Consider the following 16,002-nt stretch of genomic DNA (forward strand, 5'->3'; position numbering starts at 1 on the left):
CTGAGAGGTAAATGGATGGGATGGGAGGACCTGTGGCAGATGCTGAGGCACTGGTTGGTTCGTTGACAGGACAGTTTTGGCTGGTGGAGAATGAGAAGGCCAGGGAACTCTCTGTCCCCTCACTGTCTTCAGTACCGTCCACTATCCTGCAGAGAGAACAGAGTGTGTGTGTAGATTGTTACTGATGATGTATTGATTATTAATTGTTATTTATAAACAATATTATCAATTAAAAACATGAGTATTTTATATTGTCATATTGTTTGAATGCTGTGCTTTCATTTTAACATTTTGGGAAATGTGTGTATTTACCTTCATGATACCACACTCATATCTGTGCTGCTGTAAATATAAACCTGTAGCCAGAGGCCTCTTATCTTAGCTTAGCATAAAGACTGGAAACAGAGGGAAACAGCTAGCCTCCTTATTAGCACCTCTAAAGCTCACTAATTTTCACTTTCTATCTTGTTTGTTTGATGTATAAAAAAACTGACAACTTGTAGTTTTTACTCCTTTACTGTACACTGGCCAAGCTAGCTGTTACTCCCTTTGCTAAAGTACAACAAAAATAGATATAACACATGCAGGCAAATCACTGGCAGTCACATTCACCTGGGGCTGAGGTTGGAAGGGTCTAGCGTGGTGAGAGTAATTTCCTGGATCTTCCTCCGAGACCTCCTGGAGCTCTGTCCCGCGGTCTTCTGGCTGGGTCGGCTCAGTGGAGACTTCCCAGCCGTGTCCCTGAGTTGCACCGGCTGGTTCCGCTCTGAAGACAGAAGTACAGACGCTGCCTCGTCTTCCTCCTCATCCTCATCTTCCTCATGTTCCTCCTGGGCCTCGATGATGGGCGGATATCCCTGAACCACCCGTCCGTTCCTTCCCACCCCTGACTGGAAATAAAAGGAAAAAATAAAACACATGAAGAGGGCCAAATATCCGTCGCCAGTGATTTGAGTTCATTCTGAAATCCAACCTCTGAGTGTGGATATTAGGAGAACTTTTGGAGATGACATAGCTATGGAAAAAGCAGCTGATATGAAATTAAAATCTATTCATATTGATTTGAGTCATCTGGAGCATCAGGCTTGATGATGTCAAAGTTAAATGCCTCCTTTTTTTTTTTTTTTTTTTAAAGAAAACAGCATTTCTGCCTCATTTTTCTTCTTCTGAGGATGCTGAGCTGTGTTTGTACAGTTGATACCATGACCCTGAAGCACACAGAGGCGTTTTCCACACATAGATGCACTAATGACTTCTAATTGCAAGGAGCAAGCCCACTCAGCAGGAATTATGAGCGACAAGGATGAGAAAAAATCCCCAGATCAACATTTTAAACTGAAACGGTGACCTGCAGAATAATGAAGGCAACACCAATGAACTCTGACATCAGTCTTAATAAACCTGTGTCCCCTTTTGTCAAGGATCTGCACTCCTGGACGCTGATCAACCATAAGACGAGGACACAATCAGGCAGTAACAGAAATAAGGTCCACAGTAACCTATTGATCAGCGGCCTATGACCCAACTCTCTCAGAGGGGACCCAGGGTGGGGTTAATGGCTCTGACAGCTGCATTGATTGGTCTGCAAATATCTGACTACAGATGATTATATTTGTGTTATTTGTGCAGATTCTCAACATTCAAAGGACAGGCTGAGAACACGCAGAGTACATCATCTCCCTCTGCTCTGGAGCAGCTGTGATTTAATGACTGCTAACTCATTCTTTGCAGAATTGATCTTCCTCCCCCCTTAACCAAAAAAAAAGAATCATTAAGACTAAAAGAGTTACTGAGTCCATTATCAGTGTTGGAGGTCCACTGCCAGGTGGCCCGGCAGACTTTTCATAGGGACAGAAAAATTGATCTGAGGTTGAACGTTAATTAGAATTTCATTATTATTTTCAATCGCGGGCTGATTAAAATGTGGTCTGGTACCAACAAATGAGGTGAGGGTGATCAACACGGTCGATGGTACCTGTCTCAAAGCGCTAAACCATCAATCAGTGTTTGTGGGTGTGTGTGGTCTGTTACCTGAGTATCTAGAGCTGTTGTAGACAGTCTGGCCTTAACCTGGAAGAGAGCCAGAGCGACAATATAAAGCAAATGAACTGCAGGACAGAGCAATCAAGATGTGACCTTTCTTCTCTCTGTTTTAAATTACAGGAGCTGTTTCACAATGTTCAGCAGTTTATTTCTTTACCAAGTGGACACAAGGATATATTAAATGACTCTACAGCTCACGGACACTACTGTGTTGTATTCACAGACAGCCCGGTAATATCCATGTCAACCTCCCAGCCACAAACACAGCCTCCTCACTCCTTCCTCCTGTCTTCATCTTAACTCCTCTCAGTCCTGAGATTTGGGCTGCCGCTCTTCATATTAGCTTCACCTAAAAGCCCCACGGCAGGTTGTGTGTGTGTGAGTGTGTGTGTGTGTAAGTGGGCCAGTGGTGTTTAGGCCGGAGAGACAGAAACACCTGACTGTAATTACAGCAGCAGAGCTCCTCCAAGTGCCTTGGATATTCCTCTCTCTTATCTTAAAGCACAAGGTCCATTTCTTATGTTCCTTTCCTGCCTCACTCATTCTCACACATCATTACAGTACTTTGATTCATAATCCTGAGAAATTGGCAAGTGTGTACAAAGTGCTCAGCACGCGCTGCACTGCTGTGTGTTATTCTTAGGCCTCATTAATTTCTGTTTTTCTCCCCAATACGAAAAAAAAATCGGGAACTCTGAGGGTTTATGTAGATTATTAAAAGATTGGACAAAAAGTTAATGATTTGACTGAAAATCTGATTAGAAAACCTGACTTTTATTTCTTCAAGAGACCTCATTTATGTTTCAATTTTCTCTTTTTATTAGCAGAAGCTTTTTTTGGTCAACATTACATGAGGACCTCATTAATATAAACTTCAGTGAGTGCTGTCCTCTTGCAGCATGAAACATAAAAACTTTTAGGAACAATGAGACGTGAAATCAAGGTGAAAATCAGTTTAACCAGTCCTTTTAAAAAAATCGGTGTATTTGTGGGTGAAAATGTGCTAAAATCAATGAGCCTCAGTCATACTGTAATGACACCCAGCAGAGACGGTACACTTGGACTCACATGTGTCTCATGTCCCTCCCTCAAGTTGTATGTGAGGTCCTGTTGGATGTCCTGGACGAAGTGGTGCGAATATTCAGGGTAGAGGTCCAACACCTCATACAGCCCCTTCAGGTTAATACACTGCAGGTCACAGTAGGTCAGGGCTTTCACATCCGCATTGGTTTTTATCACTCGGTCATCTAAGGACAGGTTCGCCCCAATCAGGTCACCTTTGCCTGCTCAGAAAAAGACATGGACAAGGTAGGTCAGAATAAGGGTCAGAACATAGTGTTTATTATCTGCTAAAAGGGGTCGAGGATGCATGAATCTGTGGAGTCTCTGCAACATGTTTCAGATCTTCCATTTGTTAAAGACTTTCTGAGAGAGTACTCAGGTTGGAGAGAGTTTTGGAGCAGCATGATGCTGAGGCATTAGGGAGACCACCTGTTTAGTCAAGACCCCGTCCAAGTCCTCACGTGAACAAGCATCTGCTGCAGATGTGTCTCAGATCATCTCCAGAGGCGTTGTTCTGTACCTGGCCTTCTGACAAAGCCTCATTAATCCTTTGCCATTATAAATGACTGTAATAAGGATTCTCACTACAATCCACCAAATCTGCAGCTGTAAATATCAATATGTTTTATGAAAATGGATGTTGGTCATGCAAAAGGAGGATAAACACCAGCAAATGGTACCAGTGTAAATTAGTAATAATAAAAATAAATTAATAAAATTAGCACCAAAACTGTCGTAGCAGCATCATTTAAGGTCACTGTAGTTAAGGCTTTTGGTAAAATGACGCTGCTGGCAACCAAAACTTCTTCCTCATCGACTTCTTGCAGCTCTTTTCAGCATATAATACAATAAAGAACAGCGAGGAAATAAACAGCTGACAGCGAGCTTTTCAATTCTGCTTTTACATTAACATCTGCTGCTTATTACACTGTTGCCACTGACCTGTCAGATCATGTTAATAATTAAAGCACCGCACCTAAATGCACTGACAAGTGAGACAATGATCATGCAAAATAGGTGAAACTCAAGTAAAAAGGCATGTTGTTGGAGAGCGAATCACTAGATACGACCTTAAAAACAAAACAAGACCAGGACTAAGAAGACTGTGACTGAACAGAGAAATCACTGTTTACGGTCTATGATTATTATTTATAAAATATAACGAGTCTCATTGCTTTTAGTAAATTTCACTGTTTGAATGTTCACAGCAAGTTTCCTGTTCTCTTGATACATACAGGACAAAACTAAGTACCTCGTTAGTGTTAATGCCCCTTAAACAGTGATAAAATATTCATTATGGTCGTTGTGAACTGTGAATGCTGCTCAATTACAGCGAGGCTGATGGAGCGGCAGTCGTGACTGTTCTTATCCCCCCTCCTTCCTCTCCTGCTGTCTCTCAGTCCACTCCTCACTTCAGTCATTGCCTCTCTCTCTTTCTAGATTTCTCACTCCTCGTGCTACTGCATCAAACCCTTTGTCTTTGTCCTGTTTCCTCCTGTCTGCCTCCCCCTCCTCCTTGTCCTCTCTGTTCTCTTCTCCTTTCCTGCCTCATTTTTTCTATCCATTTTCTTTCCTTCCTTCCTCTCTGTATTCCTTCTTTCCCTCCTTTCTTCTTTTTCTTCAATTGTTAACTCTATTTTCACTCTTTCTTCCCCCTTTCTTTTCTTCTTTCCATTTTTCTCCACATGCCCATTTCCTACCTTCTTTCCTCTCTTCCTTCCATCTTGCCACTTTCCTCCTTTCTCTTTCCTTGCTCTCTTTTCCTCTTTACTCTTCTTTGTGTATCCCTCCCTTTTCCATCCCTTTGTGTTTTCCTTTCCTATCTTCCTTTTCTTTCTTCCCCCATTTCCTTACGATCTTTCTTTCTTAAATTATTTTCTTCTTTTCTTATTTGCTCACTGATGTTTCCGTTTCCCCTCCTCTCTATTTTCCTTCTCTTCATTTCTTGTTCCATTTTACTCCTTCCCTTGCTTTCACCATATTCCTTTGCTTCTTTGTTTTATTTCAGACTTTTCATCGTTACTGTTTTCCTTCTTTCTGTTCTTCCTTTCTCCATCACTGTTTTCCTTCCACACTTGTCTTTCTTCTCTTTATTTCATTTCTTCCATTCTTCCTCTTTCTTTCATCCCTTCCTGCTCTGCTCCCTCTCACTCTGTATTGACTCTACTTGCCAGCTCTGCTCCCCTCCTCTTATTTTCACACTCTCTCTGCCTCCTCTTTGCTTTCCCTCAGTCCAGACTCCTGACTTTTGTTTCATTTGTGTCAGATATTTCTCCTCATCCTCTCACTGCCTCTGTCTCATGTCTCTCAACATGGCCTCCCTCGCACTCACCCACTCTCTATTATGTGGTACTGTGCTGTGGCTATGGACTTGTACTGTGACAAGAAAGAGGGTGGGGGTGGGGGGGTTGGGGGACACCACCACATAGAGTCAGAAACAGGAAGAGAAGAAGAGAAGCCTTTTTCTCCTTCATCAGACACTCAATGTCGGCCTGACCTTCTGCACAGTCAGCAGGCGAGCACAGAGACAATGCTCTCCGCCTGTCAATCCTACACACGCACACACACACACACACACACACACATGCACCCACCCACACACACCGCTCTGTACACCAGTAAACAATTCCTCCTACTTCATACACACACACATACACATACACGCCCAAACACAAACAACATTTTTTTTCAACAGGAGCGTCTGCATGCAGGTGCTGAGACAAACAGGTAGGTACAGTTTGTACACACACACACACACACACACACACACACACACACACACACACACACACACACACACACACACACAGTAACAGAGATCACAATAAAGATTGTAAGGACCGCAACAAAAGAGACAAAGTGATGGATGAGTTTCAGACGCAGATCTTTCTCTCAGCTTTTGCTGACTCACTTACACACACACACACACACACACACACACACACACACACACACACACACACACACACACACGCGCACACTTGTGCCAGATTGGTCTATAACTCTGTGCCATGAAGGTCAGATAGCAAAAGCCATGAAGGTCGCTCAGGACAAGAGGTTCTGTTACACAGCAGATGTGCAGAGCTGAGAATACAGTTAGACTGATCATATTTCATCATATTTCAGATTCATTCGGCACCAAGACCCATGTGTGATATCTGTGGTGCTTTTCACTACAGCTCCAAACCTTCACACAAATTGTGTACAAGTTTTTGGGTGAGAAATTCCCCACCATTCAAAAGCAGGTGGAGGTTTGTTCAGATGTAATGAAATAAGGTTGTAATGGTGAGCTTCAATAGTGTTTAATCAGCCGCAAAAATATTTTTCCGAGTAACTGCTTAATGAAGATGAGAACAGTAATAACTAGAAAAGAACTGGAAACATACTTCTGCCAATATATATTTGTCATTTCAAGGAGTATACATAATAAATAAAGTGTAATCCCAACAAGCTGTGGTTTTACAGAACAATTCTTTTCCTTGGCCAGTTGCACAGACATTAAATAGATATCAGCCAAATAAATGAGCTATAATTGTTAATTAGTGAGCTTTAGGCAGACTTTGGACAGAGCAAGGCTAGCTGTTTCCACCTGCTTGCTAGCTGCTGCTAAGCCAACCAGCTGCTGGCTTCATGTTTACCACACGTGCATGAAAGTGGCGTTGATCTTCTCATCTAACTCTCGGCAAGAAAGTGAACAGATTTCCCAAAATGTCAAATTATTCCTTTATGAGAGGAATTTTAGTAATCTACAAACTGTTTAGATCCAATCTGCATGAAAATAAGGGGGACATATAAAATTTCTGATATGCATATTTAGATTTGGCATTAGCCTTTTATACTGGATGCCCTTCTTGACGCAATACTCCCCCATGTATCTGGGCTTGGACCTGGCGATTAGGAATGCACTGGAGGAGAAGACTTACACATCATATATATATATATATATATTAGGGCTGTCAGTTTAACGCATTAATTAGATTAATTAATTACGCTGCAAATTAACGTGCTATAAAAATTATAAATATAAAAAAGTCAATGCGCAAGCATTTTAAATTTGGCCCTTTGAGTGACCCGTAGGCTGCAGTGGCAGGTCGCATCCTACCTGCGCCATTAGTCAAAAGCAGGGTGACAACAGACGTGGATGCGACACCAGAGAGCGAGGCAAGCCTACTTGGGCCTTTGAATGGCAAGTTTATTTATAAAAATAACAAAGACGGGACAATTAACAAGAACGCAGTGATTTGTACCTTGTGTAAAAAAGAATTTTCCTCTCACCGTAGCAGCTCCAGCCTGAATTATCATTTAGACGCTAAACATGTAGTTGCTGCTAGTGCCGCTAGTGCTACCGTGAGCTCACTCCGCCAACCCACACTTGCTGAGTTAGGAAAACGAATGAGCAGAGCCACGACAGAAAAACTGACAAACTCAATCACAAAGTGGGTTGCTGCTGATTGCAGGCCGATTTCAATCGTGGAAGACGAAGGCCTAAAAGAGGCGTATATATATATATATATATATACACACACACACACACACACACACACACACACACACACACACACACACACACACATATATATATATGTACACACACACACACACACACACACACACACATATATATGTACACACACACACACACACACACACATATGTACATATATATATATATAATTTTTTTTTTTTTTTCTTTCATTAGGACTTCATGTAATGACTCCTCCTGCATTAACAGCAAAAGACTCTATAAAAATGATGACTATTAGAATTGCATGAATAAATAAATATCTTTTCTAAATATCTTTTCTTAGTTTGAGCTGAATTGCAGCTTTAGCAACTGTTTGGGAACCTCATTCCTCCATTAATGAGAAGCCAAATTCTATTTTAACATCACAACATTTTTATTATTTTATTTCTCTTTGGAATGTGTGATTTCAGAGAAATACACCTTTTAGCTTTCCTATTACTCTTGTAGAATGAACAGAAGTCAGTGCTGGCAGCTGATATGACAATTTGGCCCTGGCTGTCATGTAAAGACTGATTTCAACTATACCTACCATGGACTGGACAGGGCAGCACTAAACTGGCCTACACTAGAGGGGACTGAAATTACCTAATTCCAGTGAAATGGACTGATGAAATGGGATGGACTGATTTGAACAACACAGATTAAAGTGGATAGGACTGAATGACAATGCTATAGGACAGACTTCAGCATATTCAGCTGGACATCACTAGACTGTGGACTTGGATGATCCTGTGTTGCTCTGAATGGATTCATGGTATATCATATAACACACACAGCAGTGGCTAAATGTTTGAGTCTGTTTTGATGCCTGTCTGACAGCTCTGCTCACCTTTACTGGGCCAGCCAGTAATTATTAACACCGTTCTATCATACAACAGCAGGCAAAGCTTTGGAAACTAAGAAGTTTGCATGCACAGCTGCAGATAAGTCCTTCTTATTTGGCTCTTGCTGCTAGAACATATTATTGAAAAAATGGCGTGTAACTAGAGTTGACTTTATTGGAGTTTATAAGAATAGGTTCTGAGAATGAGCTGCAGCCTTTAGGACATTGTAATGCTCTTATTTCTGCACAGTGGGCTCATTTACAGTACCGGCTTTAACACAATGAGCCGCACAGAGCTTTATTATGAAGCTTGCTGCTGGGAGATGTGTCTTTGTAAAATTATAATGATGGCAGAGAGGGATTCTTGCTCCTTCCACCACACCCCACCGCTCCTCCTCCCCTCCATTCCCTCCATCCTTTATCGTACCCAGGATGGCCAGAACCATGCCATCTTTCAGCACCTCCATGGACCCCGAGCAGACAAAGAAGATGGCCTGGAGAGCGTCGCCCTGTCGGAGGAGGTACTCTCCGGGAGCGCAGAAGGAGGTCTTGATGTGTAGCGACAGGGAGCGCAGGCAGCCGCGACTGGCAGAGGCAAACAGCGACAGCTCCAGGATCTCCTTGTTAAGGTGCATGGTGATGTCAGATCGCAGCTCGTCCGGGAAGTCCTTCAGCAGCTGTGAAGATGATGGGATGCAGAAGGGCAGAGAATGAGACAGAGAAAGCAGGCAAGAGGGAGGAGAGGCATGACAGCTGTGAAAATACAACCATGCTGCAGCTGATTACATTTCCAGCCTTGGTTGCCTTTGCTTTGATTCCTAAGGTATAACACTATAGGAAGCATCAGTGTCGAGTCAAGCTAAGTTTATTTACACAGCCCAAATCAATAGTGTGCCTCAGAGGGTTTTACAATCTACACAACACAAGACACCCTATATCCTTAGACCCTTAATTCAAAAAGGAAAACCTCTTCCAAAAGCCTCTTGAAACTCGCCTCTCCCAGGACAATTGATATACGTATATATATAAAAACTAAAGAAAAACAGCATGATTAGTTTTCTTTGTGCGATGATGAATATACAGTACATCCAAGGAGAAGGCAAAGGAGAAGCCAGGAACACTGATATTAACTCCATACACCTTCAGAATAAAGATGTTTATGTGAAAAACACTACGAATCACCAACACTTCTAATATGCTCCTGTAAAATCCACACAATATACACAGTTGCTACACACATAACACAAACTACAAAATATGATGCGGAAAAATCCATATCACCAAAAAAAAAAAGTCAAAACATTGCATGTCATCTATCTGTCTTTCTCCTTGTCAAGACGAAGATCTGGGGATCACCGAGTCCATCAATGAGTCGTCAGTGCCAGGCTGACTTTAATCAACAGGCCCATCTATAATTCATCTGTCTGGGATATATCACTCCATCTAAGCGCTGGTCTGGGCTCTGACAGCTGTCTCGCAGGCATTCACAGCCTGGAGGGACGAGCTGCTATTAGACTGCTAACTGGTTGCCTCTGTTTCCCTGGGCTTGCTGCTAGCCCTCCTCTTTCTGTTTGTTGTCTCTAAGCTGTCCTCATGTCACATTTGCAAACATCGCTCAGTCACCACCTGTCTCCATTTTTCAGTTTATGCTCCTTTGTATTGCTAAATGTGTCAATATCTGGCTTTTAGCAGACCTTTCTGTCGGGCACAACCGGTAATAAGTGCCACCATAACATTCAAATCCTTTATGTCCTTACAGAAAAGTATCAGTGTGTTATAATTTTGTAGTAGGTCAGTGTAGAGTTGTACTTGATATACTGCTGGATAGTTTAATGTTCTTGCATTTTGCAATTTGCAAAGTAACGAGTAACTAAAAGCAAACAAATGTGTTGCAGTAAAAAGTACACTATTGCTTTCTGAAATGCAGTGAGATGGAGGTATACAGGAGCTAAAAATGGAAATAAATACTCAAAATCTGACCCACTGGTGAAAGTGTTGAAATATTTATATATTTGAAGTAATAAAAAGTGGGTGCTTCACATTCCTGCCAAAAATGCTGTGTCAAGTTACTGCTAATACAAACCAAACACTTCCTCTTGGTGCAGCTTCACATTAAAAGCATTTAACTGGCAGTTGACTTTTATTATGATGCCGGCACACATTTGTCAGTGAGCTTTGCACTTACCGCTATCCTTCATCAAAAATGCATCCACAAAGCAAATAAACAGTCATTTTCTGCATTTTTTGACAGCAGATCAGTTTGAAATATTGCAGGAAGGAAGGTAACAAGAGGGAGCCACAGTGGGCTGTTAGATGAAAAGCTGCAGGCTACTGTGACCTATAGCATTAAACCGCATTTGCCACTGTCTTAGACTAAGTGGGATGTCCCGTTGTCCCAGCTTCATGTGAATTGACATGCTCCTGCAATCATGTCACAAGTCTGACTTCAACTACTACAAGCAATCGAAAAAAAAAGGTCTGCAAGGGTTTAAAATCTGTGAATCTAAAGGTTAAAAAGTATCCTGTCATCCACAAATGACCATGTGAGACAGAGAAGTGACGTCTTCATTTTTCATTCTTGTCCTCTGTCCTGTCCTTGTCAGTCGGTGCCGAGGAAAACATCACACTCTTAGAATGTGGAGGATCATGTTGTATCGATCACACTTATGATGAGTTTGAGCGATGATATGTGATGAGTGAGAAGTATGTGATCTTTCAAATGTATTATTGATCCCTACATGCTGTGATGTCGGGTGTCAAAAAGATTGGTTAACTGAAAAAGGAGGACAAGGATTTGAACCATCTTGGGTGCATGTGCGTTCGAGGTACCTCGTTACAGTCGATGCCGTTGTTGACTGACCAGGTTGTCTGAAAATACTCCAACATTCGTTGCTTGAGGCTCTGTGGCAGATGATGGACACGTATGAAGTCCTTAAGGTCTTTGGTTCTGGTGTGGTACTGGGACCAGCGTGAATACATCCTCTGGATAATGGCTGTCACATTACCAAAGACCAGGGCATGCATCAGTGCTGCAGGTATAAAGAGGGAGAATAGAGGCAGGGGTGAGCAAAGGCATAATGGAGCAAAACATGAATGAAATAGTGTTAAAGGGATTGTCAGACAGGGAGCCTAAATAGGAAAACTTTTTGGAAGCTATTTTAATAGCAGAAGCTTTATAAACTGTGTGGGGAGAGGAGCAGCAGGGGTTATTTCAGCAACAGTCACAAGTGCAGTGCAACATTACTGGTATGACTGGGATTTGCACTCGGACCACCTGCCTGCTCACTCATGTTCTGTTCGATCACACGTCTTTACATCCAAACAGATCTCGACAAAATCCCACAGACTCCTGTTAGTCTGTTATGCTCGTGGTCTGCAGAACTTCCTTCCACTGTGTTTCCCACCTGTTTGATTGTCTGCTCTGCCCTGATTGGGTTCACCAGTCCCTCGTCATCCTCCCCTCTCATAGAAAACGTAGTGTGTTTTCCCCTCATTCAGCGCAAGTCCATCTTTGCAGCGTGTGACAACCTTTCCAGCCTGTTCCCTGGCGTTTCATTCTCCTGGCGCTTTTAAGTCTTACCTATGTTTTCCCGGCCTTGCCAGATTTTTGGACTTTTGATTCTTGGCTGCTCCTTGATTTGCTATTTGGGTTCTGTCCTTTGTTTTCGTGTTTCCCTGCTTGCACAAGTGTAATAGGCTGCATGACGGCCTCCACGATTTGTTGATGAAAAACAAAATTGACTTGAAATTACACATTGCGCAGTAAAATGGTCCTCGTCAGTGTTTAACTATTATATTTAATGTTTTTGGAGTACATTATTAATGTGTCTGTTGTGCAATATACATTTATGTGTATATTGCATATTACTGCAGCAGGTGTTTATGATTTTGCTCATTTTACTACTTCATATACTGTTGGATAGTTTAATCGACAGCAATGCATCAAATTCTATGAGATCATCATATGTTTGTAGCTTCTTTGTCCTGTGAGAATGTGGCCATACATACTTAACATACAGTGCTTAGTTCACATTCCACCACTGCAAATCCAGACGGATAATAACATTAAATATTTCTGCCCTGTAAATATGATTAAACATGATTCTTTTTGGAAGTTGTCTGTTTCTGTGATTAAGAAACCAGTCATCCGGCTAAATATTTTATAGGACTGAGAAGAGCCCATTTGATTGGCATGACAGGTGCCTGCCATTTATACGCCTACAGAAAATGTGTTCTCTATTATCTGATTCAGTTTCCAGCTGTGCTGCAGGTGTGGCACACACGTCTGGACATGAATGCACTGAGCATAGACCACATGTCGAGTGTGACTGCCGGGCCGCTGGCTCTTTTTTCTGACATGTGGGCTTTTAAGTCACAGCATTTAAAACTGATAACATGAGCTATTGTTTATTCAGATCAAATTATTCTTTTTAGGCATGCAGTCATTCATAGTTTAAAATGTATGGCAGATTAAACATCAGATCATTCTAATGAGTTCACTTCCTTCCACAACATTTGACATATGCTATGCTATAAATATCAACAGGCGCTATGTGTTAGCTTTCATTTTGCGTCAACACACAGGGGACGCATGCACGGGGGTGTACATCTGTGACTGCCCCCAGGCAGCCAGAGACATTTCACATTTAGCTGAACCAGAGTGGGGAGTGTCCTCAGGGGAAACCCTGCCATGGTGACCTCTCTTCATCCCCCCAAAACCAAACCTCATGTAACGATCCAGTTTAAACAGGACCAGACCATCTTGCAAGGGTCTGTTTAATTCACATCACACGTGCCACTGGATTGAAGCTGTGCATGTGTGTGTTTTCTTTGGCCACATTTGTCCTTTCAATAAATAAATAGATATCTGATGCTGTAGAACAAACAGGAAGTGAACAGACATGCAATTTGTAAAACGGATATATGCCTCACTGTGTTGTGCATGTAAAAAATTACTAATGAATCCTTAAACCAAGACGCAATGGTTCAGAAGTAGAGGTAAATATAATCATGTCAAAAATCCAAAGTCATTCCTAAATCACATGTGGACTAAGTTTTAGAAATCCACGTGATCACTGAAGTGTGTGTCCTGTGTACCTCCTATAAGCATGACGCAAATCGAGAAGATCTTCTCGGTGTCGGTGTTGGCCGACACGTTGCCGAAGCCCACGCTGGTCAGACTGCTGAGGGTGAAGTAGAGTGAGGCAACGTAGACACTGCGGATGGAGGGGCCATTGCCGGTCCCATTCACACCCCCTATGGAAAAGTACGGCGACTCCAGACGCTTCCCCAGCTCAGGGAGCCATCCTGTTTTTAAAGATGGATGGACAGACAAATGGATGGTTAGAGCTGGCAACTAATGCACTTAATTCCAAGATGATAATATTGGCCAGCTCTATCAGTCACAACAGCATGGTCATTAAGAGATAAACTTAATAAGAATAATTTTCAAGAAACCTTTTCTGTCCAGAGCAGTATCTACAGTAATTACTTAAAGAATTAAAATGAGCCTTACTACAAACCTTTGACCAGCAGCCCCAAAGGTTATCGTGTCATCAAGTGCACCATGTGATTAGATCGTTTTTCCTTTCAATACAATGAGCAGCAGTGGACATCTCAAATCTCAGTGCAGTGAAGCATGTAGATGCAGACAAAGCTGACGGCAGTGTTTCCTGGTTCTGGAAACTGTGGTAAGCAGAGCTTTTTCATCCACGCTACATCCAGAACTATGGATTTAACGGTACAAGCAGATCAGATGCTTGGGAACCAGAACTGATCCCTGGACAGTGTGGAGACATGCAGCTGTTCCCAGGAGAGCCTCTTGCAGACACTGATGAATGGTAATTGGATGGAAGCCCCTCAGAGTTGCTTGACTTCAACGCTCAGTTCAGCATCAAAAACGCATAATTAGGACACAACACATTAATCCTGCCTCATGCACTGACCAGTTATTTTATGACACTGAAATGCAGTAATTGGTGAAGAGAAATCTACAATGTTGTCATGACCCAGTCGATGCTGACCCGAAACCAGTTAGGAAGACACCCGAGCAAGGTAATTGCAAGTAGTGTAGCTCATCGATACTGACCAGAGATCAGCCCAGGGGGCCTCATTATATGTGGGACCTGGAGGCTGAGGGGGAATTACGAGAAGAATCATGCCATTCGCCCAGTCAGTTTTACAGCGCGCACGAGTGCATGCATGCACACACACACATACACACAGACGCACACACACATACACGCACACATACACACACACCTGATGTAGCTCACACTTTCCATTCAATATATGTTTTACAACAGTTTTAGGAGTCAATAAAATCAATGAGGAAATCATAAAAGTGATTTTTCAGCCATTTACTGAAATATTAAGGGACACAGACGGAAACACCTACTTCATAATATGACAAATAATATGATTTATCTGTAAGACAGCAATTGGCAAGGACCTCCCTACATATTACTGTATGTGTGTCAAAGCCACATTTGTTTGTTGATTTTTCAATTAATATATGAGGTCATACTGTATTACTATGGTGCTTTAACACCAAGCAATGCATCTATACTTGCCTATAAGTCTGTGTTCTTCATGGTTTTTAATCCTGGTTGGAAATAAATATCTGGCTTAATAGCTGGACAAGCTATACATGTATGTGGTCCATGATGAAAAACAGGTCTAAGGATGAAAATCAGGTCATACTTGCTCAAAAAATCCCTGCACGTTTCATGAATCAATAGCTTGTCAGTAGTGCAGCTGATTTGGAAATAATAAGGAATGAAACTGCTGTGCACCAGAGCACTGACATGTTTACCAAGCCCAACACACAATGTGGCAGTCATGATGAAGCACAAGTTAACTCTGAACACAAAAGAGCAAAATATATATAGGATTTATCTGATCAACATGAGAAATTACATTTTTTGGTAATGCCAAATGATAAATAAAAAAACAATATTTCAGCTTTAAAGCCTTTATTCTGAGGCGCAATCCATGAACCATTTATTCTGCCCATGAAAGTGTTTGCTTTCTATTGATTTAGTGAGAGCTTTGACAAAGTTGGACAATGGCTTCCTCAGGTTTAAAAGTGGTGATGAAATGAAAACTCTTCATTCAGCCTCACAACTCAAAAAAAAAACAATTACATGTGCATCAAGAACACAACGGTCTGTACGTCATGCTAAGAATATCCATTTCAGATCCACTGCCACACTTGGTGTGCACTGCTGCTGGACTGACATCAAGTTCCTCCTCTACAAAATCTCTAATTTTTACGGATTTAAAGCATCAGTTGGTTTCGTCTGTCCCAACAACGGTCCATGCTACAGTATCTACCCTCATTGCTTTAGCATCATCTCGGACAGTTGACGCCATCCTTCTGCAGGCACGCTTCTCGTGCCACTCAGCTCTCACCACAGCAGCAGGTATGTGGTGAGAGCCGAGTGGCCGCTGTCGTCACTTTGATTCATACTCCTGATGTATTTCTTTGAGGACTGAGGCTTTATTCTCGTGCTCTCATGCTGAACACAGTTGTTGCTTTTTATACTCT

At 42.0% G+C, this 16,002-nt stretch overlaps 1 protein-coding gene across 1 annotated transcript in view; it reads right to left on the reverse strand.

The window, feature by feature from the left end:
* kcnh8 (potassium voltage-gated channel, subfamily H (eag-related), member 8) overlaps positions 1-16,002 on the reverse strand; it is a 51,917-nt gene that overhangs the window by 7,008 nt on the left and 28,907 nt on the right. Inside the window, exons 8-14 of the mRNA XM_070984473.1 lie at positions 13,551-13,760; positions 11,283-11,482; positions 8,881-9,130; positions 3,112-3,326; positions 2,032-2,070; positions 613-890; positions 31-146 (exon numbers count right to left, since the gene is read on the reverse strand). Of these exons, the coding sequence (XP_070840574.1) occupies positions 31-146; positions 613-890; positions 2,032-2,070; positions 3,112-3,326; positions 8,881-9,130; positions 11,283-11,482; positions 13,551-13,760 (1,308 nt within the window). The remainder of the gene's footprint in view (positions 1-30; positions 147-612; positions 891-2,031; positions 2,071-3,111; positions 3,327-8,880; positions 9,131-11,282; positions 11,483-13,550; positions 13,761-16,002) is intronic.

This window comes from Chaetodon trifascialis, chromosome 17, assembly GCF_039877785.1.
Source record: "Chaetodon trifascialis isolate fChaTrf1 chromosome 17, fChaTrf1.hap1, whole genome shotgun sequence".
In the NCBI taxonomy this organism is placed as follows: domain Eukaryota; kingdom Metazoa; phylum Chordata; class Actinopteri; order Chaetodontiformes; family Chaetodontidae; genus Chaetodon; species Chaetodon trifascialis.